Below are 27,393 nucleotides of genomic sequence, written 5' to 3' on the forward strand. Positions count from 1 at the left end.
CTGGCAATCCACGGCTCTTTGATGCTGCCTTTTGCTGGCACACAAGGTTTTTCGGCGGGGACAAACCCCAGCTGCAGCAAGAGACGCCTAATGCCCTGCAAACGACCCACGAGAGGTGACAGATCCGAGTCCAGCAGGTTGATGGGAGAGCGAGGGATTTGCCCTCCAAGCAAGCCATGCTGCTTGTCTTAGAGGTATCGATGGTCAAGATGAGGAGACGGGGAAGATCATGGGCTGCATGAGCGCCTGCGGTTGGGTTATCCTCTCCTTCCAGCACCCTCTTTTCCCATTGCAGAAAAGCTACCCCCAGCCCACGTGGATCTCCAGCCTGCAAGCCGGGAGCACAGCATATTTCGAGTCTCGAGCATCCCCATCATGAGTAGCCGTCGGCAGAAACTTGCATGGAATACCACCATCCCTCATCCCGGTTCCCCTCCGTGGACGACCACGTCACCCACGCCAGCCGCAGAGCCCGGGTGTCCCAGGCACCGGGGTGGGGGGACACGCACATCCGTGGCAGGTTAATTAAGTTGCAATGAGCCCACGACTGCGATGGGGACATCTGCTTCCAGAGCACATGCGATGCAGGGAAATGAAGCTTTCGCTGCTTTGTGCTTTCCCCTTTGACAAGGGGCACCCATCTGCCTGCGGAGCTCGAGGGCCAGCAGCCCAAGCTCCGCTCCAAAACGCCTCTGCTAACTGTGGGTCAGGAGACAGAGCCGTGCTGCCAACAAGCTCTATGCTGAGCTAGTTAGAGGGGGGAACAGAAAAAAAAAAAGAAACCCCCCCAAAAAACCCCAAACCCACACTCTTTGCTAGTCTTAAGCCATCCTGCTTCCTCAGTGGCGATACCACATCAGCTCAGGCGGCACCGGCAGCAGGGCAGAAGTACGTGATTTAAAATGATTTCCCCGGGTATTACATGTTGTCTTGTCTCTGCCACCCTGGTACCATCTGAGGGTATTTACTCACAGGCGATGCTCAGCAATATTAACTCCTGGTTTAGCAGCAGCAGCGGCAGATGTTGCCTCGCCGCCGCTACAAGTGGATACTCCTGCCTGCACGTGACTGATGGATTTGAAGTCAAAGTCACCCAGGACATAAAGAGGCTCTAAATCATCATATAAAACTTCAATACATCTCATTCAGATTACAGCTAAAAGCCATTAATCTACAACGTTGCCATGGAAACTGGATTAGGTCACCGGACTTTTTTTTTTTTTTTTTAGCTCTTCTGCTTGCTCCCATTTCATCTGCTGGACCGTCCGAGGGCCACACAATCCTGCAGCATCTCGATACCCCTCTGCTTTTGGGGAGGGCCTTGGATGGAGAAGTTTGCGTGTGGGGGGGCTTAACCTTTGCTTTCCCCAGCAGAAATCAGCCTGGCAGAGGCAGGTCACAGGCAGGGATGGAACCTGCGGCTCTGCCGGATGTTCCAGACAAAGCCAAGAACACAATATGTAATATTGCACTAGAAAGCTGCAGATTTTTGTCCTGCTAGCACCACCGTCGAGGCGCTGGGGTGGCAGGTTGCTGCTTTGCCGGATAAACCATCAGGACAAGCACACAAAAAGCAGGAGCCGAGGCAACAGGTGCCGTCAAATTACTGCCTGCAAAGGCAGACAACAGCCCATAAACACAAACGTTCCCAACAACGCAAGAGCTGACACCATCCCAGCCCATAAGGGCCTCTACGTATGCCAGTTCGGTGCTGGGAGAAGGTACCTTTGGGTACCAGGCAGAGCTACCACCCTGCAGCCGCTCATCCTTGGGGCCGTGCATCCCGGGGGTGGGGTGGTGGGGGCGCACTGAGGTGAATCCAGGCAGCGATGCTCAGAAACAGGGGGCCACTGCCGTCTCCAAGCCTTTTTCCATAAGCAACATATATATATATTTGATTCCAGAAGCAGATCTAAAGCATTTAGCACCAGCCCCCCTTGCTTCAAGGGCCCGCCTCCAAACCAAGAGCCCCCAAACCACAGCACATGGTAACTCCATAAATACCAAAAGAGGCTGTTGGGGGGTGGTGGTAACCCACTGCCACCCCCCGCCAGGGAGCTCGTGTGACCTCCCTCCCCGTGCCGGGGAGGGCTCGGGGGTCCCTTTGTGTGGCTGGGGCTCGGGGTCGGCCACCGCCAGTGGGAGGACAAAGCCAAGGGTGGTGGTGGGGGTGGCTGGCTCATCCCCATGTCATTGTTCCCCCGGCCCCGGCGGTGCTACAGCTGGATGCGGGTCACACACATCGGCGGGCCGGGAGGGACGATCCCAGGAATGCGTTGTTATTATGATTATTATTTGGGCAGGCGCGTGCTTGGCCGGGCTTGAGGAGCAGATGGCCACGGCTTTCAATGCTCGCCGCCCTCCAGCTCGGGGCCCGGGCGAGCATCTGCAGCCTCTGCCGTTTGCTCGCCCCGGCCTCTCCCCATAATAAGGCAAGAACCAACCCCCCCACCCCTGCCCCCCCCGCCATCTGCTTTAGCGAGACAGACCTTTGTTCTCCGCCAGAATATATTGCTAATTAAAATGACGATCAGGAGCGCCCGCTGAGCCTGGGCTGCTCTGTGGGCAGCAAGGTGAGCCTTCGCATCGACGCTGATGGCCCCCCATTCTCCCTCTCTGCTTGACCAGACACCAGCTCCTTGGTCCCAGCAGCCAGGGCAGAGACCCCCGAGAAATGGCAAATCTCCACAACCCACCAAAAAAGCACCAGAATCACATCAATAAATGCACTTTTCGGGGGGGTGTTCGCACGATCCTGAGCTGTTATTTGCAGATCCTGGCTTTACAGGACAGCTGTGCTTCAGGGGCCTCACACTTGTACATCGAGAACCAGAAGACAGAGTTTCAGCCTGACCCTCCCAGAAGGTCAGGGAGGCGATGCTGGAAACCACTCTATGCAGGAGCAAACACATGGATGTCTGGGGAGCAAGTGGCTCCGTTGGGCACCAAAGGGACAGAGCTGGGACATGACATCGGTTTCTACAACCTGCAAGTAGGTGGGACCTTTCCCGAAGCAGAGCCAGCAGCTGGGCAAGGGGTGATGACAGATGCCCTACGCTGAGGTTTGGAAGTCAACATGGCCTTAAGACTGGCCACCTCTGTGTACCCAGGACTGCACTGCTTGGGGACCCATGAGCCAAAGGGTGCTGCTGCCCCACCACCAGCTTGGGGTTGGTACCCCACGGCCACCAAACCTGCTCCCCATCCCAACCCTGCACCACCACCATTGAGCAGAGCATCATCAACAAGGCAAAAAGGAAACGAAAACAAGGTCACAGCACTTCCCAAGGCCACCAAGACCCACCACCTTTATCGAGAGTTTAGGACAAACAAGCTCGAGTGGCAGCCGGGGCCGGAAACGCAGAGCTTGAACCATCACAAGCTTTCACATTGCATTTCTGGGTGCGTTCATGGCTGCAGCTCCCTTAGCGCCACATCCATAGAGCTGCCAGAGCCACTCGTTTCTTGTCACCCATCAGCCTAATAGCATCCGTGGGGACAAACTCGTGCAGGCCAGAGGGAACCTCAGGATCCCTACAACCACCCTCTGCTCACAGCAAGGTCAACCCTGAATTCAGACCCAGCTGCTCATGACTTCCTCCGGTGGCACCTGGAAAGCCACCAGGGATGGAGGTGGCAGAGCCTCTCTGGGCAACCGATCCCACGCCCAGACCAGCCCTCCGGGCCTCTCCTCTCTTGTTGACAGAGAACGAGAAGGGGACGGAAGCCTCTCAGACAGAGCCTGAGCCCTTTTAATTGGCATGGCTTGAAAGAAAGCACCAATTAAGCCACACTGCCCCAGTTCTCAGGCCAGCACAACACCCTGGGCTGGAGGCAGGCTTGGGGAGCGCAGGCAGCAGCGTGTTTATACACGCAGCAGGAGAAACCCGGGCAAAGGCTGCTAGTTGTACTGAGCCCCAAATAGTCAATGCTTCAGAAATCTCCATCACCACCCAGCACCCCCGGGACCTCCAATGCCTTCAAGCAACTCATTTCTATGCATACTGAAAGGATCTTCTTTTAGAGACAGGAGAGCAACGCTGATAAAGACGGAAAGCGGGGATTTTACAAATTTAGCCTGGGTTTTGCTCAAGTTGCAAGAGAATTAACCATCCCACCATCTTGCAACCCCATCAAGTTGCAAGAGAATTAACCAAAAGGCGTAAGAAGACATCCCACCAGGAGACTGATGCAGCCACCGGGGAGCACAGCGTGGTTACATCCCAGTTGAGTTAATTGACTGACCTTGTTATATAGACTAGCTTTTTACACCTCCTTGACAGCTAAAACAGAGGAGTAAGATTAGAGTGGCCTCTCCCATCGAGGGCATCGCCTCCCTGGGGGGTTGTGGGCAGATTAACATTGATTTCAAGGTCAGGGCAGCCCATATGGCCAGCACCAGGAGATGGATGAGCATCCCCATAGCGGTGAGCAGAGGTTACCGAGAACAGGGTAAAGAAGCTGGCTCTGGTGGAAAAGCTTTTATTTGAGTTTTTTCTTTTTTAAAATATCATTTTTAAGCTCTTCTGCATAACACTGGAAACGGGACATTCCTCCTTTGCTTCCCCAGGCAGGGTTGGGCAGCCCCCAATGCAGGTGGCTGCAGAGCCACCCCCCGCCAGCTCTAGGACGGCACAAGTAAAGCCAGGAGACAGGGGAGGGGGGGAAAGCCAGCAGCACTTCTCCTTCCCACTGGAAAACTCCCACCGCGTGCTCCTGAACACTGAATCAACAATACTTGGCAAACGGGGGCAAGGCTGGAACGAGCCCAGCTCCAGGGAAATGCTGCTGCGGCCGTATGCTAACGCAGGCCACCGAACCCGGCCGCCCTTCACCTTTTGCTTTTCTGTTCTGAAGGAGCAAGAGGAGATTCTGGGGTTGAAAGCACTAGCACAGAGCCACTAATTCTGATCACAAAACCGGGGAGGGGGGGAATAATATACTGATTTTTGAGCAAGTATATGAGCAGGCACACGTGGGGCCATGCAGCTCCGGGGTGGCCAGCCTTTTCCTATGGTGCAGGAGCATGACAGCTTTTTCCTGGGAAAATAAGATGACTGGAAGGAGAAGGGGGTGGCTCTGGATTTAGGGCATCGTTCCAAGGAGCTCTGCCACTCACCACCCCTCTTCCCCATCCCCTCTCCCGGAAAGCGCTGCCGGAGCGCCGGCCCAACTTCTTGCAGATGAGCGCTAATGGATGAGGACGTGCCCCGTCTGCTCGCTGAGCTCCCAAGCCCACACTTCGTTAGCCACGGAGGCAGCGGTACAGCCCTCGCTTAATTGCTGGCCCGCGCCGCAGCCAGGAGCGTGGGGAGGCCAGCGGTGCCAGCACACGTCACCGTGCCACCACGTGAGCCCATCTCATCCCGGCTTCCCATAGCAGCCTGCTTGCGGAGCGGGAATTCGAGGCTGGAGCGAGGGAGGTGCCACCTGGCCCGGCTGGGGACAGGCGAGGAGGGTGACCATTGCCTTCACTGGGATGACCCCCATGGGCATCCAAACCACCTTAGGGTGGTGTGGGGAGCAGTGACATTTGCCGGGGGACAGCCCACCCCCTGGCCCCTTCCCGCTCACCTCCTGGCAGCCGCTGGAGGCGATGTGCGGGGGATGCGCTTCCTCGCTCAGCGGCTCGATGACGGTCACCTCGGCAAAGTCCTCCACCGACTCCTGGAACTCCGGCAGGGAACGCCGGCCGTAGCGTTTGCCACCTTTGATGTACTTGGGCTGGGCTTCTGGGGAAGAATCTGGGAAATTCAAGAACAAAAGCACATCGGTAACGTGATTTTTGCAGATCCAGCTCTCGGGTCATCGCAATGCATAAGGGCAGGTTTGGCTGAAAGGTTTCGAGCACCAAATTGCCACTACCATCCCCCTGGGCAGGAACCGGCTCCTTTCCAGGACCACTACCCTCACCGTGGCATTGGGCCTGACGGGTTGGAATCGGTCCTGCTCCAAAAAGAAAAGAAAAAGAGAGAGAGGCTGGTGCAAAGTGGAATCAGGGCTTCATCTTCCTCACCCTTCCCCAGTTCCCAAATCAAGTTTGCTCTGATAACAAGATGGGGAAAAACCCCCTCAACCTTGCAAAGGCAGCCTTGGATGGGAAGTCAATTAGGTCTCTCCTCCTCGCACTAATCTTCATTACCGGCGACGGGCAGGTTTAATTAGGGACAGCGCAGCACTTGAGCAGCTCAAGCCTCCAGATTATGCAGACACCTGGGCGACCGCCACTGCTTTGGGTGGATTGAAAAATCACAGCTCCATTAAAAGCGTGAAAACAACCAGGAGAGTGGAAAAAAAAAAAATGGGCAAGTTTGGAGGCGAACGTCTCTCCGGGGGCCAACGGGAGCAGCTGATGCGGGCGACGGCGGGGCAGGTCCCGGCTTGCGCCGGGCAACTACCACCAACTGCAAGATCTAAATAACCCTTTGGAGTCATCGTCATCTAATTACAGGGGGCTCCGCGGCTGCTCCACTTGCATTCCCCGGCTCCGGCTCCCCGCAGCAACCTCCTGCCTTCGGGGACTGAATTATCCGGGAGCGCTCACGGACAGGCATCAAAACCGAGAAATAAATAAGCACGTTTTAGGGCTGTTTTCAGCAAGAGTCATCCGATGTCTGGAGCAGGGGGGCAAATTAAACGGAGGACCAAATTAACCAGGGATTCAATTAGGGAAAGGCTCTCCACCACGCTTTGTTTCAGTGTTTGCTAACCTTACCATCGAAACCTCCCCCAGGACTCGATCATCTTTATTTTCCGCCACTTGCAGCGCGCCGAGGCAGCGGCAAGAGCAGCAGCTTTTTAAAATTTTATTTGCAGAGGGCTCTGGTACAAAATAAATGCAAAAGCGCAATACTAATAAGGAGCAGGGAAGCCGCTCCATCATTGACAAACGGTACACAGAAAGCAGCAGGTCTCTAAACCCTCCCCCCCACCCAAATGCCTCCTTGGGTAATATTCCTTTAGATACGGAAGGCGGCTTCAAGCTTGTTAGAGGAAAAATATTCCGCAACTTAGCTATGCAATGAATTATAAAATACACAGGACTAGGAGTCCTTTGATTCCTCCAGCCTCGCGCTCCATCCATCCATATTGCAGCTCTAGGGAACAAACCCGGCGCCCGTGTTTGAACAAGGCCATTTTAACAAGATTTGCTGCAGCTGGGACTCGCACATGAAAGTTGGGTGATGAAGTGCGCCGATAGAAAAATCGCAACGAGACAGGCTGATTAAGTAAGAGCCCGAGAACAAAAGCAAACCTTATCACTCCTATTAAAGCCTGCCCGGTGGTGAACAATCTCCATCCAGCAGCTCTCTCTGAAATGCTAATATTTGTGGCTACTCATTCACCCATTTATTTTCTCCCCGCCATTTCCCCCGCCCTCGCAGAAGAGGGCTGGGGGGCTTTGTTTTGTTTGGGTTTGGTTTTGTTTTGGGTTTTTTTTTTTTTTGAGAAATAATTTTCCTTCCTCTAAGCCAGAAACGCACCTCTGCGCCCATCTGTCTTTAGAAAGATGTGGGGGGAAGAGAAGGGGTGATTTAGCAACAATGAAGCGATGGCTTAATTTCCTTCTGGATTTCCCAATGCGCAGAAGAGCCCTGTTTCCACCTCCCCCCTGCAACAGTGTGTTTAAGCACCACTGCGATGAAAATCCAGCTGTATATGGAAACACAGGTGCCTTCACCCCGCGCCACCCTCTCAGTGCTTTAACAGCAAGCAGGGAAAGAGGAACATCTCCCCGTTTTTGTGTTTTAAGCATTTGGAGGCCGGCAGCTGATTTCTCTCTCTCCTCTGGCCTGAGGTGCTTGTTTTTCCTTTGCCATTAAAAAATTGCGAAGCCCGAAAACCACCCTGGGAGGGAAAGGTGACCCTTCACATGTTGGGAGGAGCAGAAAGTTCGCTCCTGCCTGGCAAAGCTCCGGCTGCGAAATAGGCTGTGCCCGAGCCCAGCTGCCGAGGGGATCCCAGCTCAGGCACCCTGAAATCCCGTTTCCAGAGCCAGGCTGCTCTCCTTAACGCTGGCAGGGGGGTTGGACTAGATGATCTCCAAAGGTCCCTTCCAACCCTACGATTCTGTGAGACAGAGCTTTTCCCCTGCAAGCCCCCGTGGCACCGTCATGCTGTTGGCTGCCAGGTGCACGGTGCAGAAGAAAACCCTCGTGCCACAGGGCGACAGGCACCGCACCACCATCAGGGACCGCATCCTGCAGCCCCATCCTTGGCAGCACTAAAAGGACCCATCGCCTTTACAGAAAGCCTCACGGACCACCATCTCTGGACCATCTCATGGGTGTGCATAGATACCTCCAGACGCGCAGCATCCTCTAAGCCCCTCTGCCCTCCCAAACCCCCAGCACGGCAGCCGGTGCCCTCGGTGCTCCCACTATCCTCAGTATTTCAGGAAAGCTGAGCACACGCGCCACCAAAAAACTAGCAACCCGTGCTCCCCGAGCGCAGAAAGCTCGCTGACGAGCCGAACCACGTTTCTCATTTCCAGCCAAAAACGGAGGAGGAAGGATGGATGGAAAGAGCTACTTGCTCCATACATGCTTTCAGAGATGCGTGAAGAAGACAGGAAGGAAATGTCAAAAAAAAAAATCGATGCTTCCCGTGAGACAGAGGCGCACGAGACAGCCCTGTCTGCTATTTACCCCAAACGCTGTAAAATATACCCCGGTATTGAGCACCGAGGGGAGGCTGCTCTGGCTCCAGTCTGACCTCTGGTACCCAGTTCGGTACCCAGCAGCGAGGTGAGATGCTGCTCCTCCCAGACCCTCACTGCGGGGTGGGGTGGGGGGAAAGAGAGAGAAAAAGAAAATAGGTCAAACCCTCCCTGCTTCCTACAGCCCTCGGCAACGTGCGGGCTTAGTAAAACACACACTCCAGAGCCGGCACCTAATTAGACACTGGGGTCTCATCTGGCCCCCCTGAACCACCCCCAGGCTTGGGATGGGGAGAGCAGGAAGAGAGCAAGCCTCTCGTCCAGCTGCCCCTGGCGGGGGGGGGTGGTTTGTGGCCCCCAAAGTGCCCTGCTAAAAAAAAAAAAAAAAAGAAAACAACCAAAATCAAAACCCCACACCCTAAATCTGCATTTCACAAGACACCCCCACCCCCGATTCCAGTGCTGCAGACAGAAACCATCAATTCCCCAGCTCGCTTCCCCCCGCCCCCCCCTCCATCTCGGTGGTTAAACGTCTGCATGGTTAGAGATTTACACTTGATTTTCTGCCTTTCTGCGCTAGATAAGTCATTTCAAAATCCTGCTCTGCCCTCAGAGGCAGGGGGGGCTCCCCTTGATGGCGAGCAGCATTTTCCTGGGCCCAGCATCAAAGCCGCCGAGCGCAGACAAAAGGGGGTTTAGAGGAGGAAGACCCTCGCCCCACGTTTAGAGGCAAAATTAATTTATTTGCTGCTTAAGATGCGGACAGGAGGGATCCTCCTGGCAGCAAAGCCCATTGCAGCAAGGATCTGCTAAATCCCAACCCCCGGGACACCAGGAACTGGGATAAACTCCTCCCAGTCCCTATTTCACACTTCAGGCTCAGCAGCGGAGGTGGAGAGGAGCGGCGGCTGGGTCAGCACAGCCCAAAAATCAACATATTTCAGCCCAAAGGCATTGCCTGTACCTAAATCATCCCCGTCGGGACAGTTTTATACCTGTCCCCTCCCATCGCTGCTTGCGGAGCCGGAGCTTCGCAGCCACGCGAGCAGCCTTTCCCCCACGGGTGGGATTCCTGCAAGAGCATCATCCCCACCAGCTCCTCTTCGGGAAGGCATCTCTGTCGTCTCCATGTGATGGGAAGAAGAAAAAAAAAAATAAATAAATAAAAACCCCCAACAGCCCCTCATGACCACAAGGAGGAGGAGGAGGATGGCGTCAAACTGCTCTTTAATTTGTCCTGGGTGTTCCCGTAATCCTGCGCTCCACCCCAGTAATCCCTCCCTATCCGGGCTTCTGACACACAGACCTGACTTTTTATTCACAATAACGGGGAGGAAAAAAGCCTGATTTTATTTTTTTTTTTTTTTAACCCCTTAATCACCTACATACTGATTTTTACTTTTTTTTTCCCCACCTCCTTAAACCTATTTTCTTGCCCCCCCGGCCCTTCCTCACTGCTACAGAGACCCAGGGACAAAGAGCATCAGTGGCAGCAGCGCCCAGCCCGGGAGTCCCAGGCTCAGCCCCCGGCCCCACAGCAGCATCTCTCCAGAGCATCAAACCCTGGTAATTCGGGCTACAATTTATCCACACACACCACCTTGGTCAGGCAGCTCCGCAAACCCCGAGGTGCTGCTGCTGGGGGTGACGGGTCCCCCCAACAGTCACACTCCTGCTTGCAGGAGCTCAAATAACCCTTATTTTAAGACACGTTCAAGCCTTTTTCTGCTTTTCCTGTTCCTCTGCCCAGCCACGCCACTTCCCGACAGAGCTGGGGTTTTCCCGGCAGGGTGATGCTCCGGTTCGCGGCCGGGTCTGTGTCCCCACACCAACGTCCTGGAGGGGACAGAGCTGACAGCCGCGGCGCCGGGAGCTCTGCCCGCCTCGCTTTTCAGGGCTGCTTCCCGGGCAAAGTGCCCACAGCACGCCAGGACCATCCTCCGTGCCAGTCTTCCCTTCGGAAAGGGAATTTAGCTTCTTTGCTGAGAAATTAAATAAATATATCAGCTGCTCCCTGCAAGCCTGAGTGCCTCTCCCACCTGCTGCTTCCCCCCCAAAATGGGGAAACCCCCACCAGCCACTGCTTCTGCGGGAACTGCTTTTGTTCCTTCTCCCCCCAGCCCCTGGGTCCCGCTGTGACCCTGGGGGGGGGCGGGGGGGTGCTGCCCTGTCACCCCCGGGGCTCCTTGTGCCAAGCCATCCTCCCTGAGCTCAGGCTGCGCTGCGCCCTTGGGGACAACGGTGCCGTCCCCTGCCGGGTCCCCTTGGCCACGTAGCATGGGCTGTCTGGGGGCTGCTGGGGAGCAGCTGGTTCCGAGAACGAAGCCACAAGCCCTCCAGCTGCTCGCAGACCCAGGGGACCTTCCCATCACCCAAGTCCCCGGGTAAAACCACAGCGTCAAGGCACACGGCCGCTTCCTCACAGAGAAAACTCTCCAGATGCAGCAAACAGCCTTAAAAACTGCGTTGTTTTTTTTTTCCCTCCCCCCCCCCCCCCACTAAATTAAATTTTCATTTAAATGATATGATTTGGAGCTCTTAACTCAATTTTTCCCAAGCCTGGGGCGGGCTGTAACACCAGCACTTCCACAGCCCCTGACAGTTCAACACCAACAGCGCAAAGCAGCTTGTTCTCCCAATCGCGAGTTTGATCTAAATTAAAAGCAGCAAAGACTTTGGCGTTAACCGGCCTGTCAAAACGCATTAAAAAAAAAATAAAAATAAATGCCTCCCAGGGCTGCCGGGTGTCAGGCTCCCTACCTGCACCCCGTGCCCTTTGATTACCTGCCACGCAAACCCCAGCTGACAAACGCGTCCCCAAGGAGGGTTCTCCAGCTCCGACGCAGCCTCTTGCCGGCTGCATTTGTAATTTCCCCTGCGATAACCCCGAATTTAGCCCTTTTCTAGAAGATTTATTTATATTTAAATCAAGCCGGAGCTTCTCAGCCGTATAGGTTTTCCCCAATAAACGTGGAGCGCCGGATTAGTTCTGGTTGGCCGGGGCTGCGTCCAGCTCCGTGCCAGCTCCGATCCGAGGTGGGTGGAAGGGATGGCTGAACAAACAACCCCTCACCAGGCACCGTCCAGGCTCCCCCCTTTGCTCCCGAGCACCCACTGACCTGTGGGAAAACTACATTGAGGGACGCTGGGTGCAAGAAGTGTCATCGCCCATCTCCCTCTAAGCATTAAGAGCTTTGGAAACGAGGGGTGGCGGGGAATAACCACCCCATCAATTGCGTCTCTTGCAGTTTTTGCGGCCTATTTAAGGGGGAAAAGTTGGAATTTTGCAGACTTGCTGCGCTCTCCGGCGTGGGATGCTCCAGCTGAGGCTGATGCTCCCGGAGAGGAAATCTGGAGTTTCCCCCTCTTCCCCCCTTGCTAAGCTGTTTTCTCCTTGGGGGATTTTGTGGCCCCACTGCTGCTCCCGAGGCAGGATTAGGGATTTACATACAGGTGTGACCCAGGCAGACCTCAGCACCCCCTCCCCCCCGGCTCCAGCTGGAGCCCTCCCCCAGCTCCACACCTCCCCAGTGCTCCCAGCACCACCAGCCCCTTCTGCACAGGGAGGGGGGGGCCACACCAAAGCTGTGACCCTATTCCCTGCCGAGGGTCTAAAAAGCCACATCTTAAAGGCTCGCCGAAACAAAGGGAAGGAGAAAACAGGACAGCGAGGACTCGCAGCACCCGCTGCTTCCCTCTGACCAGCCCCAGGTTGATTTGTCAGAGGGCTTGTCTTCTTCGGAAGCGTCTTTGGGCCAGACTGACTGTCCCCTGGGAGAAACAGAATCACCTTTAAGAAAAATTTCTACACCCAAAAGGGTTGTCGAGCACTGGAACAGGCTGCCCAGGGCAGTGGTGGAGTCGCCATCCCTGGAGGTATTTAAAAGCCGGGCAGATGCGGTGCTGAGGGACGTGGTTTAGTGGTGGGTTGGGCAGTGTTGGGGTTGATGGTTGGACTCGATGATCTGAAAGGTGCTTTCCAACCCAGACGATTCTATGATTCTACCTCCAAGTAGCTTCTGACAGGACCAAGCTCACCCCACTCATCCCAGACACAAGGAAAGAGAATGGACTTTAAAAAAAAAAAATACTAATAAATCAAAACCAGTGCTAGACAGGAGGAGTGTTTCTGCCTCCAGCAGCCCATCTCCAGGAGGAGCTCTTGCAGAGAGCTTCCCCTTCTAACCTTCACAAACGCACAGCAGCATCCACAGCCAGCACGGGTTTTCTGTAAGGCACTGCTGTCCCTCCGGGACAAATCCCACTGCCGGCCCCTTCAGCAGCACCAGCCACCAGCTCAGCCCAGAACGAAGGCTCCCCCCGAGGCAGAGCTCACAAACCCAGCTGGGATGAAGCAGCAGCACTAAAGCAGCCATTTGATCGCCCACCCGTAGCTATCTGCTGCAGCTGGAGACCTCCTAAAGCATCCCTTGGCCACCAGAAGCCTTGTGGGATAGAGAGACCTCAGCCCATTTAGCGGCCTTTGGGCATTCCGAGCATCTAAAGCGCTGTTAGTTGTCTACATGCAGACATCACGTGCCTTTCCGGGCATTTAGATCATGGTAATGGGATATAAATATCTAATAGCTCAGAAAACGCTTTTATACAAGGCCCCACAACAGACCTTAACTCTCCCTTCTCCCTAGGCATCCAAGCAGAAGAGCTTATCTCAGCACCTAAAAAGCGCTTTCTCTTCTAAGATCCTCTGCAAGATCCACCCAAATCCACTTTGCCAAAGAAAACGTACTATTTTTGAGGATTTTCAGTATTTACCTGGTTCTTGGAAGTGCTCTTCATTTGACAGGGTTCTGGATAGGATGAGGATAAGTGCTTCTTTAAATTGGTCAAAGTGGACCTGTGGGAGGGGGGGGGGGAAAAAAAGGAAGAAAGGAAGAAATTAAGTGATACAGATAATTAAAAATTGGGCCAATAATCCAGCAGGAAGATGGGCAGCAACGCAAACCTCCCAGATTACCACACTGTGCCCGCCAAGAGCCTCGGCGAGGGGCACAAGTGAACCTCATCGTTCAGTTTTGGGGCCTGGAAACAGGACAGCAAGCAACCTAAAGACACAGTTCGTGTCTTTGAACATGTAAAAAAAAAAAAAAGATTGTTACCACAATGACCTAAAACTGCTGCTTTAGTGCATTAGTTGGGTTTTTTCCATCAAGAAAGAAGCCGAAATAACGTGTCCAGAGGACCAGGGAGCATCTCCATCGCTTGAGGTGACCTCCCCAAGGTTGATGGCTCCTACAGCGAGATACCAGTCCCGACCAGTGATGAGAGGCTCGCTTGTGGAAATGCTCCACTGCCCTAATTAAGCTTCAGAAAACACTTTCCAAAGTGGATGGCAGAAAGTCGCACCCTTTCCAGGCCAGTCCCAGCTCCCACCAGCCGCAGCTCCGCGAGGGCTGGACTGGAAATACCAGGTCGATGGGAAAAACAAGGATCCTACCACTGGGGTTTTGGGTCTGGTTTCCCCCCCCGCCCCCGGCTTTTCCATCTGCGTGTTCCTGGAAAGCCTCCTGTCTCACCGCCACAGACAGTTGCTAAGGGGCTAGAGCACCCTTCGCAGCCGTGCCGGGGAATGCCAGCAATTCCAGCCGCGGGGGACAGAAACCCGGGGACAGCTGGGGAAGCTATTTGACATGGGTGAGCGGCGAGGCAGAGCTGGCTGCTGCGATTTCTCCCGGCTAAATAAATGTTAGGAGAATTTTTAGCACTGAACAAGATCCTTCGTATTTAAAGGACCCACCGAGGTTGCTCTTGCAGGTCCGGTCATTGCGAATCTGGCACAAAGGGCAGGAGCCGCAGTCAGAGGGGATTTTTAACACTGCTGGGGGAGGTCTGAAGTTTGCCAGCTTGTTTTTGGGGTCAAACCAGACCAAAAAAGAGAAACGTGCTCCCCAACAGGCTTGGGGACGACAGCGGAGCTGGAGGCTCAGCCACAAGCCCCCCCCATGCAGGGATGAGCCCTGATCCCCAGCTCGGGCGATACAAATCGCCGCCGTGGTTTTAAACGCAGGCTCCCTGAGTAATTAAACAGTTAGAAATACATCCAGCAAAGAAACTTGTCAGGGATGCCTTCATCTGAATACTAATTGCTGCTGCCATTCGTTTCCAAGGGCTGGTGTACTTCAAAAGGACAGTTTACAGAGATAGGAGAATTTGCCTGATTAAAAAAACAAAAAAAGAACAAAAAAAACCTTGACATTTAGACTAAATGAGGATGAATAAAAGATGAGGGTGTTCGAATAACAGGTCCCCTTTCCCCATGGGATCTCTCGGCAAGGGAACGGTGACAACAGCCACGGGGACAGAGAGAGCCGGTCCCTCCGATGGGTGCTGGGGACAGGTTTGGACAGATCTCACAGCAGCAAGAAAATAAAATAAAAAAAAAGAAAAGAAAAAACACAAAACAAAACCCACTTTGCATCACTCTTGCAAACACGTTGAATGAGAAGGTGGAGTAAAACCACCCGGGCAGGTGCGGGGAGCACCACTGCCCTGGACCCTGCCCTGCCTAACGAGCCCCGGAACTTGTGATTGCCAAGAAGCACTAACGAAGGGGAGGAAGGGAGCAGGGGGCTGAGCCCTCGCTGCCGCAGCTGTGCGGGGGGACAGATGGCCCGGGCGCCGCAGCCACCCGGCGATTTTACCATGACCACCACGTCCAAAGGAACCCGGGGAAGATTAGGCTGTGGGGCAGGGGGAGGCCATCCTCCAGCCTCCCCCCTCCCCATGCCAGCGCAGCAGGATTTCGACATTTAAAATGCAAATCAGCAGCACAGAGACACACGGCGAGCGCTGGCACAGGCTCAGAAGGGTCCTGAAACGCTTCGGAGCAGCAGTTTGTACTCTACAGGTGTAGCCCAAGCTGGCAGAGGGAGGGATATTTCTTTTCAGGGAAACCTCTGGCCCATCCCGACACCAGACAACCAGGAAAACCAGCATCTGTTCGTGGTGCGCATTTGACATCGGATGCCGCATGCCTGTATGCGGCATGTCTGTACACCAAAGAGTACTTGGAGAAATGCAACTGTTCAAAGCGGAGCTGTGCTCAGGTCCAAGCCCGGCAGGCAGCCTGCAGGACAGCAAAGCCACAAATCCCGTAATATCTCGCATTTTAAAGAAAGCAATCCTTCAGCACCGCTCCCCAGCAGTGCCCCCGCTCTGTATCTCCATCCGGTTTAAATGCCAGTGGGCATGCAGGGGGGATGTTCACCCCCAGGAGATATTGAGCAAATGATGCTCACGGCATCCAGCACCCGCCATGTCCATCCTCAGTATCCAGACGCCCCCAGCACCCATCTGCTGTGATAGAAGGGCACGGTCCTGCCAGGAAAGCCCATGCCATGGAGGCTGTGGGCTCCCCGCAAGCACGAGGGGCACTTCCAGGGATGCGACTGCCCATGTGGGCAGGTACAAGTCTGCAGCAACAGCCTTTGGCTTTCGCTTAGAGAACATTCCCAGCAAAAGAATGGGCTCAAAGCACCGTCCGCTTCTGGGAAGCGGCCTCAGACACTGAAGCCAACCCAAGAAATTCTTTATGATGAGGGTGGTGAGCCCCTGGCCCAGGTTGCCCAGAGAAGCTGTGGCTGCCCCATCCCTGGAGGTGTTCAAGGCCAGGCTGGACGGGGCTTGGAGCAACCTGGGCTGGTGGGAGGTGTCCCTGCCCGGGGCAGGGGGGTGGAACGAGATGATCTTTAAAGGTCCCTTCCAACCCAAACCCATTCTGTGATTCTATGATAAAAACAGTGTTGGGGTGTTTAAAGTTTAACGCTCTTTTCAATGGGGTCGATTAATTTTGGAAGCACCAACTTGTGCATCCGCTCACAGGATTCTCAAACAGCAACCCGAGGGCTGATCCAAACCATCCCGAACACGCAGAGTTTGGGAGGCAGCGGCGGGGCGCACGCTCGTGTCCCACCCCCCCCGCCCCAGATCAGGGACAGGACACGCATCCTTGCAAACCCCACAGGGAGACCAGGGCCCTGCGCACCACTGGGGGCACGTTAAGCCCCCGGTGAGGAGAGTTTTCCCAGAACGAGTAAATCAGAGGCAAACAAGACTAACATGCCGCACAGACGCAGCCAGCCCAGCCTCCCCACAGTAACCAGGGACCAACCAAGCTGCCGGCTGCTGAGCAACCCCAGCGCCTTTGAGAAATCTCGATGCCGGCTTTAAAGCAAGTTTCCTATGAAGCAGTGACTTATTAGCACTAGAAAGAGAGCACGCATGTGCCAAGCTACCTGCTGCTTTGTGCTGTTTGTCCCTGCAATGCAAAGCAGGAGCCTGAAAATCCCCGTCTCTCTGGGGCAGACCAACATCGGTGGCTCCTTCCACCTCCCTTCGCCTTGATCTTGGAGCGGAGTCCTGTTCCCAAAGCCCTGGCCTGCCTGCAAACTCCTTCCAGCAGCAGCCAGAAGGTTGCAGAGGGAAATAATCAAGGTGGGGAAGACATAGGGCAACTTTGCAACCAAGTCTCCTCCTGGGATGTAAAAAGCCACCGGGCATTAAGGGGAGCAGCGTCACAGGGGGCTCGGAGGGGGTATATTTGCAAGAGGTGACCAACCAAAGCAGGGAAAGAAGCTGATGAGCGAAACCCCACGCTGCAGTGTGCTCGCTGCAGGATTGCTAATGCCATAGCAAGGTGAAACCTGAACTCCCCGTCCTTGCTCAAGGACAGCCACCAAGGACAGTCCTTGCGCAGGGTCCGGAGGTGCCCGACTTACCCCCAACCCTGCAAATCGTCTAACCATAGCCCCCGTGTGCTGCTGCCATGGTGTCCCCAGGATAGCTAATTAAACTGCCTCTTGGAGGCCGGGCGAGAAAGGCATGCATCCTCTCAAGTGCGAGAGGGCCCGGGGGAACAGCCTTCCCAAGGAATCCCAGGAATTGCTGTGAGCATCGCCTCCGCACGCAATCGCGTGAGAAGAGCGGTTTCTGGGATGGTTTGGCTCTGCTGGGGCAGGATTTCCACCCCCCTGAGCCAGACCCCGGAGATAACGTGTACCCATTAATCCCCAAAGCATTGCACGGAGGGAGGCAGCACGCGTGGCCCCTGGCAGGGACGTCAGCTCAGCTCCCGCTCCAACCCAGCATCCCCATCTCGCCACATTCATCCCCCCAGAGCACAGCCCCTGGCACAAAAGCCAAGCACGTGGCCCCACTGAGGAATCACCCCTCGGCAGACAAAACGCGTCCCCCCCCTCCCTGCCCCTTCCCCGGTGCCCTCCCATAAATCCCGGCCCCTGGAAGCGCAGGGAACAAAGGCTGCTCCCGCCGCCCGGAGGGACCATCTGCGGCAAGGAGCCGACGGGGCAGGTGCAAGAAGCCGGCGCTCGGGGAGCAACGTGTTTGCTGCTATTCTCCCGACGAGCTCCCTTGGAAACCCAGAGGATTCGAGAGCTATTAAATCAGGCTCGCGCTTAGACATGGGCCATTGCCGCTGCTAACGAGCACAAATGCCGGGGAGACGGGAGGAAACGCAGGAGACAAAGATCATCCTGACATTCGAGTCGCAGGTTGGAAGCGAGAACCGTCCCCGAAGACAAAGGGAGGCAAGGAAATAAAAATGCTCCTCGGGATGCCTCCTGCCCTGGGCTGGAGCTCCTGGCTGGAACATAGCATTGTCTAGGTTGGAAGGGACCTTTCAGATTGAGTCCAACCGTCACCAAGGTTGGACAGGAACAGGGCGAGCATGACCCGGCACTCGGGATGCTTTAGCAGGGAATTTTTGGTGCCACCGGGCTGAGCGTTACTGCCTTGAACTTGGCTTTTCAGCCACTCTGAGCAGGCCACAGGGTTGAGCTCTGCTGCTTTAGCCTTGGCCACCTGTGACCACCACACCTTTAGTCCTCCTCTTCCTTTCCCTCTATCCCACCACCCTGCGAGTGGCAAAAGCCAGATAAGAGCATCCGAGCAGCGGGAGCTCAAGACGGACGAGCAGCACGGAGTCTCCGGTGCTGGAGCAAATGCCACACTGCAATTCCCAAAGGTCAGAAACCTCCGGCTGGATCCGTCCGTCTGCTGTCAGCAGAAGAGCTATGGCCCAGGGGGAGGTGAGGAAGAGGAGGCTTTGCTCATTAAAGGAATTATTTCATTACGTGAAAACTGCAGCCTGATAGGAAATTGGAGTCGGGACGGCTGCTTAGCTCATGTCTACGGAGAGCCCTGGCCGCCCTGCTCTGTGTTTTCTGATTTTAATGAGCAGTGATGGGATTTCAGGGTGATTTTAAGGAAGCATCTGATGCAATCCGAGCACAGCGTGCTGGGAAGGAGGTAACGCAGGAGCACAAGGACATCCATGCTGAACACAGAGGTCTCCCAAAGGGCGAGCAGCTTTTGCTCAACACCCTGGCATTTAACGCTAGAAACGTACAACCACAACTGGAAAAATCTCTTTGGAAAACGCGGTGTGCTCACCCACCACAGCTCCCCTCCACAGGGACGCTGCAGCCCCGCAGAAGGAATGGGACATTTGTCCCCAAAAACCTATTCCGGGTGGGTCTGTGAGAAGATCAGCAGCATGTGGACACTGACACCAGGTAACGTGGACGAAGGCGGCACAGCCAGCGACGGCTGGAGTCGGACAATATTCTCTACTTTAGAGAAGCGTGCAGGGCTGCATGTGGCCCCACCAGTTTAACTACAGCTTAAGCCAAGGTAAATCACAGGCTCGAGCCCTGGCTTTAGGTCCCCATCGCACCCCAAGCACCCGGGGAGCTGGTTTGGGGGAACGCGACCCAGGCCATAGGTGGCACTACCAGGTGCTGAGGGACACGTGTGCTGTGTGAGCCAGCGTGGGCTCAGCCGAGCATCGGTGTGAGGGCATCCTGGATGCTAGGAAAACATGCCCGGCATCAGCGCAGTGCCAGCTGAGGGTGAAGTGGCGGTTTCTGAGAGTTTCGGGCTGCCTCCAGTCAGGGAGGACACAGCGAGAAGCAGTTTCCTTCCCCGTTATCACTCTTAAAACCCGCCCTGCGCCCACTCTGAACAGAACAACAGACCTCGCCAGTCCCGCAGCCCCAGGGATGTTGGATACTCACAAATGACAGACATCCAGCCTCTTTCCGTCACCCTCCCGCACACACAGCCCAGCACTGCCTTGCTCCCAAGCCCTGGACCAACCCCGCCATCGCCCCAGCCTTACCCTGCCTAGGAGGTTGCCTTGGAGGAGGGTCTGCTGCAGCGCCGGGGCCACCTCCTCCAGGTGCAGCATGTGGCAGAGGTCGGTGAGCTCCTCCTGCCCCAGGGACCCTGTGCCCGTGCTGTCGAAGCTGTCGAAGAGCTCCTTGAGGCGAGCTTCATACTGGTCCTGCTCAGCTTCATCCATCCCATAGCCTGCCACGCTCACCTGCGGGGAGAGACGGGGACAGTAAGCATCAACCGCAGCAGGGCACGCCGAGGCGGAAAAACCCCAAGGGCTGGGGGTGCAGGGACAGCCCGCCAGGCTCTTTGGTGCGGTTTTTGTTCACATGAAGTAAGCCTGGTTGCTCTGCCACCCCCTCCCTCCAGCCTCTCGCGTCCCACTTGGTGAAGCCACAAGTCACACAGCAGAAAGACCAAGCGAAAAAAAAAAAAGCTGCAGAGCCAAACCTTCAGGGTTGGGAAAGCCCAGGCAGGGACAGCTCCAGGTGGCACGTCCCTACCTGCCACCTTGTACTGGCTCCACGAGCAGCTCACTCGGCTCAGCTGGAGCAGCTGAGGTGCTGCAGGGGAAAATTGTTCCCTTGAGCTCTGCTGGTTCCCAGGTGTTGCAGGTGATGCTTTGCCCACCCTTAGCAAGAACACAAACAACCCCTTATGAAATTCAATGAGGGCAAGTGTAGGGTGCTGCACCTGGGGAGGAATAACCCCCTGCACCAGGACAGGTTGGGGGTGACCTGCTGGAAAGAGACCTGGGAGTCCTGGTGGACAACAGGATGACCATGAGCCAGCAGTGTGCCCTCGTGGCCAAGAAGGCCAATGGCATCCTGGGGGGCATCAAGAAGAGTGTGGCCAGCAGGTGGAGGGTCATCCTCTCCCTCTGCTCTGCCCTGGTGAGGCCACACCTGGAGTGCTGTGTCCAGTTCTGGGCTCTCCAGTTCAAGAGGGACAGGGAACTGCTGGAGAGAGTGCAACAAAGGGCTACCAAGATGCTGAGGGAACTGGAACACCTCCCTTTTGGAGAAAGACTGAGGGATTTGGGTCTCTTCAGTCTGGAAAAAAGACGGCTGAGGGGGGACCTTATCAACACTTATAAATACTTAAAGGGTGGGTGTCAGGAGGATGGGGCCAGGCTCTTCCCAGTGGTGCCTGGAGACAGGACAAGAGGTAATGGGCACAAACTTGAGCATAGGAAGTTCCACCTAAACATGAGGAGAAACTTCTTTCCTTTGAGGGTGGCAGAGCCCTGGCACAGGCTGCCCAGAGAGGTGGTGGAGTCTCCAACTCTGGAGACATTCCAAACCCGCCTGGACACATTCCTGTGCAACCTGCTCTGGGTGACCCTGCTGTGGCAGGGGGTTGGACTAGATGATCTCCAGAGGTCCCTTCCAACCCTATGATTCTATAAACCACCTCGGCAGCAACAGCCCACCAGCAGCAGGGAGCAAAGCGTGGGGCTCTGCCTGCACTGGGGAGGGCAGGAGACCCCAACCGCTGCCTCTCCCCCCACCCAGCCACCGCGCACACCCCCCTTCATGAACCAAACCCACACCCCTCTGCCAAATATGCTCCTTTTGATGCTGGCCTGGCTGCAGGGAGACCCAGGTACCACCAGCCCTGTTGATGCCGGCGTGCAGCATCTCTGCTTTCCTCCACAGCCCTGGCACAAAGCCACACGGTGCCCTGTGCCTGGGGATGACACGTCCCCGCTGGGTCACTGCCCTCCTTTAGGTACTTCAGGTCAAACCCCCTCTGAAGGCAGACGCGTTTGGCAGGGGACATCGCTAAGGTGGCAGCAAACCCAGCGCTGGCGCAGAGCTGACCCCAGCAAAGAAAGCCCAGGTGGTTTCCCCACCACTTGCCCGAGGGATTCATCTTCCTCTCCAGGCCAACAATTTTTCATCTCTCCCATCCCAGCGCTATTCAGAGCATTGCAGCCCCCGGAATTGTTTCGGCAGGGGAGCAGGGAGGCAAATTTCTTGTCTGAAATGAAGGATTTGGCTGGCAGCCTGGCTGCAGGGCTCCCCGCCATCTCAGGGCCACAGCAGCATAACCCAGTGCAATGACACCACAGGGGGACATGCCACCACAGCCGTCATCGCCAGGATGCGCCAAATGGCAATGGCATTGTAGGGACCTGATGCCCCAAGGACACAATCCCAGGATGCTCAGTCAGCCTCAGAGCATCCCCCATCTCCATGTGAATTTTGTTGTCCCCACACCACTGCAGGTTGTCTCAGCCAGATTTCCCAAGGTGTGTGTGTGGGGCGTCCTATCCAAACCCCCTCGCCATCCAGCCCTGCTACGGAGCAGCCACCTCCCCTCCTGGCTCTCGGCATCGCCGCCTGCGGACAGAACAGGCGGAGCTGCCCCAAATGCACGGTGCACCCCGATCTCAGCCCGCTGCCCACCACCGCGGCCTCAAGGACCACTCTGATCTCCAAGAGCCATCACGAGCCACCACACCAGCTCGCGCAAGCGCCCCGTGGCAGAGGGACCATCAGAAAAGCCTGTCCCACCAACGCAGCTGGGTAACTGGGAAAGCTCCGGCCGGGGCAGACACTGCAGCAGCCGTGTCCTTGATTTCTCTGGCCGCAGGATGCAGATGCCAACGCGGAGCAGCATCGGGCTCCTGCACCTGCCGAGGGATGCGGGGCCGGTGCCAAGCTGGGTCCACGGGACAGAAATAGCCCAGCCCGGCCGTCCTTCCTCCCGCGCTGACACTGACAAGGACATCGCCAGACCTCTCGAGAGAACGGACGCAATCCCTCCCCATCCCCACATCGCTCTACCTGAGTTTCATATCCTCAGTGTCCCCTGGGTTGTTTTTCCCATCCCCCCAGACGCTTCTTGAGCTGCTTTAGCAAAGAATGAAGCGCTGCTGCGGGGAGGAGCGAGGGTGCAGAAGCGTTCGCCTTCAACCCCGGGTGCAACGGAGGAGTCAGCACCCGAAAACTCAGGTGCCTGCAAGCAGAAGGAAGGCAGCGAACTAGTTCCCTGGTTCTCACGCCAAAAACCCCCATTTCCCACCCGCGCCCCCAGTCCAGCACACACAGATGGTGGCTGGTGCCGGGTACCAGCATGGGGAGAGCCCTGCACACCCCGGCAGCCCCAAAACTCACAGCCAAGCCCACAGCAAATGCGACTCCGACCCGTGGGAGCTCCCCAGGCATCTTTGAGCTTCTTATCTTCAGGGTCAGCCACCTCCTGCCCCCTCCTCCCCTTCCCCCCGAGACCTCTCCAGCACCCGACCTTCCTTCCACACCACCAGAACCAGTTCCCCCAGTCAGACAGCACAGAGAGCTAAATGCCACCTCCCAACGTGTCCCCCAGCACCCGGAGTATTGGGGTCAAACCCCCCCTCTCAGTGCCATACCACCAGGCAGCCCCAAAAACTTACCCCCGATGAGTCTGGATGGGCTGAGGGAGGAGGCACCGGGGAGCCCATAAAACCAGCAAGAAAAATATGATCCCCAAAGGAGAGGAGCGTCGGGTGCGCGGGTCCCTGCCCGGGGCCAGCCCTGCCCTACAGCCCGGGGGAGGTTTTGGTGAGGGACCATAGCTCTGGTGGCCTCACATGTCCCCACAGCGAGGGATGGTGGGGGCTCACTGGGCTCCGCACCAGCTCAGTGAGACCCAGCCACCCCCACGCAGCCCAGGGAGGGGATTTCGTGCTTTCCAGCATAAAAAGCACCAGAAATAAAGAAAGAAGGGCAACGCTACCTGCAAGTCAGTCAACGATGGCGAGCTGCCGGCAGCGAGGCGATCCCGCACGCATCCTGCACAACCTCCATCTTAGGAAGCCAGCTCCGGCACGCAGCCGGCTGCGCAAGGTGACCCAAGATGCCTACTCCCGGCTGAATTATTCAGCAAGCGCTTAGAGAGAAGAGGGGGGGCCGGGGGGGGGGAAACAAAACCAAAAAAAAAAACAAAAACCCACACAACAACAAAACAAACCCTCCTACCTGACGAGCTCGCCAGGCTGCCTGGCATCACCCAGCAGTCAAAATAATGAGGTCAGTGGCATCAGGGACCCGGGGCGCAGAGCCACCCTCGGCAGCCGGGGTTGGGGATGGGAGACTGACAGCAGAGAAAGGGAGAAGAGGGGAGGAGGAGGAGGAGGAGAGAGAAAACACAAGAGGCACACAAAGCCCAAATTAAACCCCAGCCTTTCATCTCCGCTCCAGATGGGCCAGCAGCTGAGATGCAGGAGGGCGGCCCGGAGCTGGCAGGATAATGATGGGGGGGGGGGGAAAACGGGCGGGCGGCAGCTGAGCAGGGGCTCCCCTGTCCCCTGTGAGGAGGAGAGGGGCCATTCCCCGCATCGGGCACCACTGTGTTCAGATTTATAGCCATCCTTCTGTGTCAAGTCCCCCAGAATGACCGGCTTGAGCTGAGAGCGCAGAAAAGCATGGGTTCAGAACAACTTGGAGAGTCGCCACCACATTAGTCTGATTTCTCTTCTCCCTACAACAAGCCCTGGGAAGCAAAGCACTCCGGGATGATGAGAAGAGGAAGTTTTCACCGGCGTTTCTTTCCTTCCTTTAAATCCACCCCCGCTTGAGAGCCAGATAACCTTCACAGCGCACAATGTAGAGGCCTGATATGACTAAATTCTCAGCTAAATTTAACTCAAACAATATAGGCTTAAATAGTAATTACCGCTTTGCATATTAATTGCCTGGAATCAATATTAACCTCCAAGCTTTAGCCTCAAACTAATGAAGACATAGATTACCTGGTCAATCAATGGCACCATCAAGTAAAAACACTATAATTAGCACAATGCCTTTTTTTTTGGGGGGGTGCAAAACAGTATAAATGCAAACAGGGCGTTTGCTGCTGCGCAGCGGCACAAGGTGGAGGTTTCGGGGATGCTCTGCCCGGATGCCCCCATGGGGTGCATCACCAGCCTCCCCTCTTCAGGGCTATGGGCTACGCCGCCTCCGTCCCAACCTCCGCAGAAGGTTGGTGGTGACCTCCAGCAAGTCATCGCCTTCGAGGGACAGCAAGGAGAATGTTGCTTTCAATGCTGCTCTTGATTGCCTCAACCCAAAGGAGGGCCAGGCAATTAGCAACATGTAAGCATCATGTGGCCATCGCCAAAACACGAGCACCCGCTCCTTGAGAGGTAGGGTCCACCCCACGCTGAAGGGCAAGGCCACGCATGGGCAGGTTAAAAGCAACATGCCCTTCCCTCCATGCTTGGGACAACCAGGACTATGTGAATACAGCCAGCAAAAACCACCAGGACCCTGGTTTTTAATGGCAGGGTTTATAACGAGATGCTCAGCAGCCACTGAAACCAGCCCCTCGAGCCCTGGCTGCAAAGCCAGAGCTGGGGTTGTCTCATCTAACTCGTTATCTCCTTTCCCTAATGAACCACCTCATCCATGGCAGCTGTGGCTAAGCTGCCACAATTCGCTGCAGACACCCCCAAACCCCCACGCCACTCCCCGTGTCAGGGCGATTTCTGAGCTCAGCCCACCCCAGAACACCTTTGGGCCTCAAGGGGTCCCACCGAGAAACCAAAGGGAAGGGGTTGAGGGGGAACCCATAAGGACAATGAAGCACCCAAATATCAGTAAATCACTTGACAGCACGCCCGGCTCTTCAAGGGTCACCACCAAAGTCAGCTTTACAGCTGGCGGTTCCTCCTCCCCATTGAGCACGGTCATAATTTCTGCAGCCCAGCTGCTTTGCACCTCAATGCCACCTCTCCCCGTGTTCCCCAAAACACCGCCAAACCCTCCCAAATTGGCAGAGAAAGAGAGATCCTGTTAACCAAGCTCCGCTCCAGCTTAGCCAAGCAGCGATGGCATATAAAGCGCTATAAATTTATGTAAAGTGCTTCAAAAGCAGCGCAGCGTTTTGAATATTCACGCCACCCCGGTATTTGCATTGTAATAGGGCTTTTCAACCCGCAGCCTTCCCCTCAATAAGGAAAAACAAAGCGCCCATCTGTTTTGATTTTGCAAATCGGGCAGGAGTCGGGCTGCAATGACTCGGGGAGCCCTGGGTGCGATAAAGCCCAAGGTAGAGGCACAAAGCTGATTATTTCAGAAGTAAACAAAGCGAGGCAGCAATTTATCCAGCGACGCCTTGCGCGCCGGGAAAGAAGGGATGCGGTAATTCCCGCGGAGCTCGGCCCTGCGCCGGCACCGATAAACGCTGGCCGTGCTGAATCACGGCGATAACGCCACGCATCCATCGCGCCGCGGGGACCCTCTTGCCGTCACCCCCGCTTCGAGGAGCGAGTGAGGACGACGGGCAGGATACAGGCACCCACCCAAACTGACACCCACTTGCACGGCAAACCCCCCAGTGCACCCAGCTCCGGTGGCTGAGCCTCCAGGGCTGCAGATTCGGGTTTTCCTGGCTCATCCCGGATGCACCAGACCGAGGTGACGGGCCCACGGTCTGCAACCAGACAGCAGATGCTGTCTGCCACCCTGGTGACAGCAAGGACTTCACCAATGACAAAACAACTGCTGTTATTAATTCCTCCAGCCCCAGCCTGCTGCTTCTTCAACTCGGCTGCTCCAGAACCTGCTCCAGCCCCGACATTTGGAGTATCTCACTGGGGATGGGACAGGGATGGGGTTGCCCTTGGCAGGGGGGCAAGCAGCACCCAGCAGCACTCGCCCTGCCAGCCCGCTGCCACCAGCGGACACTTTTTTACAGGCTGCCCCCTCCCCATGCAGACACCCCTCAGCACCCCAAAACCCTCACTGCACCCTCTGGCTACAAGATTCCCCCCCCCACACCCCAGCATCCCACTTCCTCCAGCATCCTCCCGCTTCTTCCAGCGCCCTCTTCCTCCTCTCCAGCATCTCCTGCTTCCTCCAGCACCCTCTTCCTCCTCTCCAGCATCTTCCCCTTCATCCAGCATCACCCTCCTCCTCCTCTCTAGCACCCCCCCCAGCACCCCCTTTCCTCCAGCATCCCGCTCCTCCTCTCCAGCCCCCCCCCCCCAGCTTCCTCCGCGCACCCACCTCTCCGGCTGCGCCCCGTCCCTGCCGCCCCGCACACGCGGCCGCCCGCACCGGGAAGGGGCGGGCTGCGCCCGGGCACCGCCCGCGGAGGAGGGACCGGCGGCGGCCTCAGCCTCTCCACCCCCACCCCCGTCCTCCCCGGTAATTCCTCCCCGCCCCCTCTCCCTCCCCGCGGTGCTCGGCGCTGCATCCCCGTTCCCCTGCCGGGCTCACCCGGCGCGGCTGCCGGTGCGGCGGAGCGTCGCGTCGCGGAGCGTTGCGGGACCGGGGGAGGCGCCGCGTTCAAATGCGGCGGCGTTTATTGGGCCGCGGCTCGGGGGCGGCCCCGGGGGTGCGGGGGCGGCCCCGGGGCGGGGGCGACCGGAGGCCTTTGTGCGGCGGGGCCCCGCTGGCACCGCCCGGGACCGCCCCCCGACCGGCGGCGGCAGCAGCGGCCTGCACAGCTGCGTGGGGACCGCCACGCTGTCCCGCACCCCCGGTGGCACCACAGTGGTCCCCGCCATCCTGCACCCCAGAGTGGCATCACCCCGGCTCCCCACCGTCCCTCACCCCAGGGTGGCATCACCCCGGCTTCCCACCATCCTGCAT

General features: G+C 56.5%; 1 protein-coding gene across 7 annotated transcripts in view; it reads right to left on the bottom strand.

The window, feature by feature from the left end:
• The window catches only part of NIN (ninein), a 66,924-nt gene extending 39,822 nt beyond the window's left edge, over nucleotides 1–27,102 (bottom strand). For 5 of the 7 annotated variants that reach the window (XR_008466326.1, XM_054200775.1, XM_054200769.1 and 2 more), the window contains exons 1-4: nucleotides 26,806–26,882; nucleotides 19,815–20,018; nucleotides 13,433–13,514; nucleotides 5,575–5,744 (exon numbers count right to left, since the gene is read on the bottom strand). Coding sequence is in view for 6 of the 7 variants with exons in the window: in XM_054200775.1 (XP_054056750.1) it covers nucleotides 5,575–5,744; nucleotides 13,433–13,514; nucleotides 19,815–19,997 (435 nt within the window). In the remaining variant the exon portion in view is untranslated. Of the gene's footprint in view, nucleotides 1–5,574; nucleotides 5,745–13,432; nucleotides 13,515–19,814; nucleotides 20,019–23,533; nucleotides 23,648–26,805; nucleotides 26,883–27,018 lie in introns of those variants that run through there. The other 2 variants (XM_054200770.1, XM_054200771.1) reach the window with 2 other exon arrangements.
• Nucleotides 27,103–27,393: the final 291 nt, after the last annotated feature.

Source organism: Rissa tridactyla, chromosome 4, assembly GCF_028500815.1.
Source record: "Rissa tridactyla isolate bRisTri1 chromosome 4, bRisTri1.patW.cur.20221130, whole genome shotgun sequence".
NCBI classification, from domain to species: domain Eukaryota; kingdom Metazoa; phylum Chordata; class Aves; order Charadriiformes; family Laridae; genus Rissa; species Rissa tridactyla.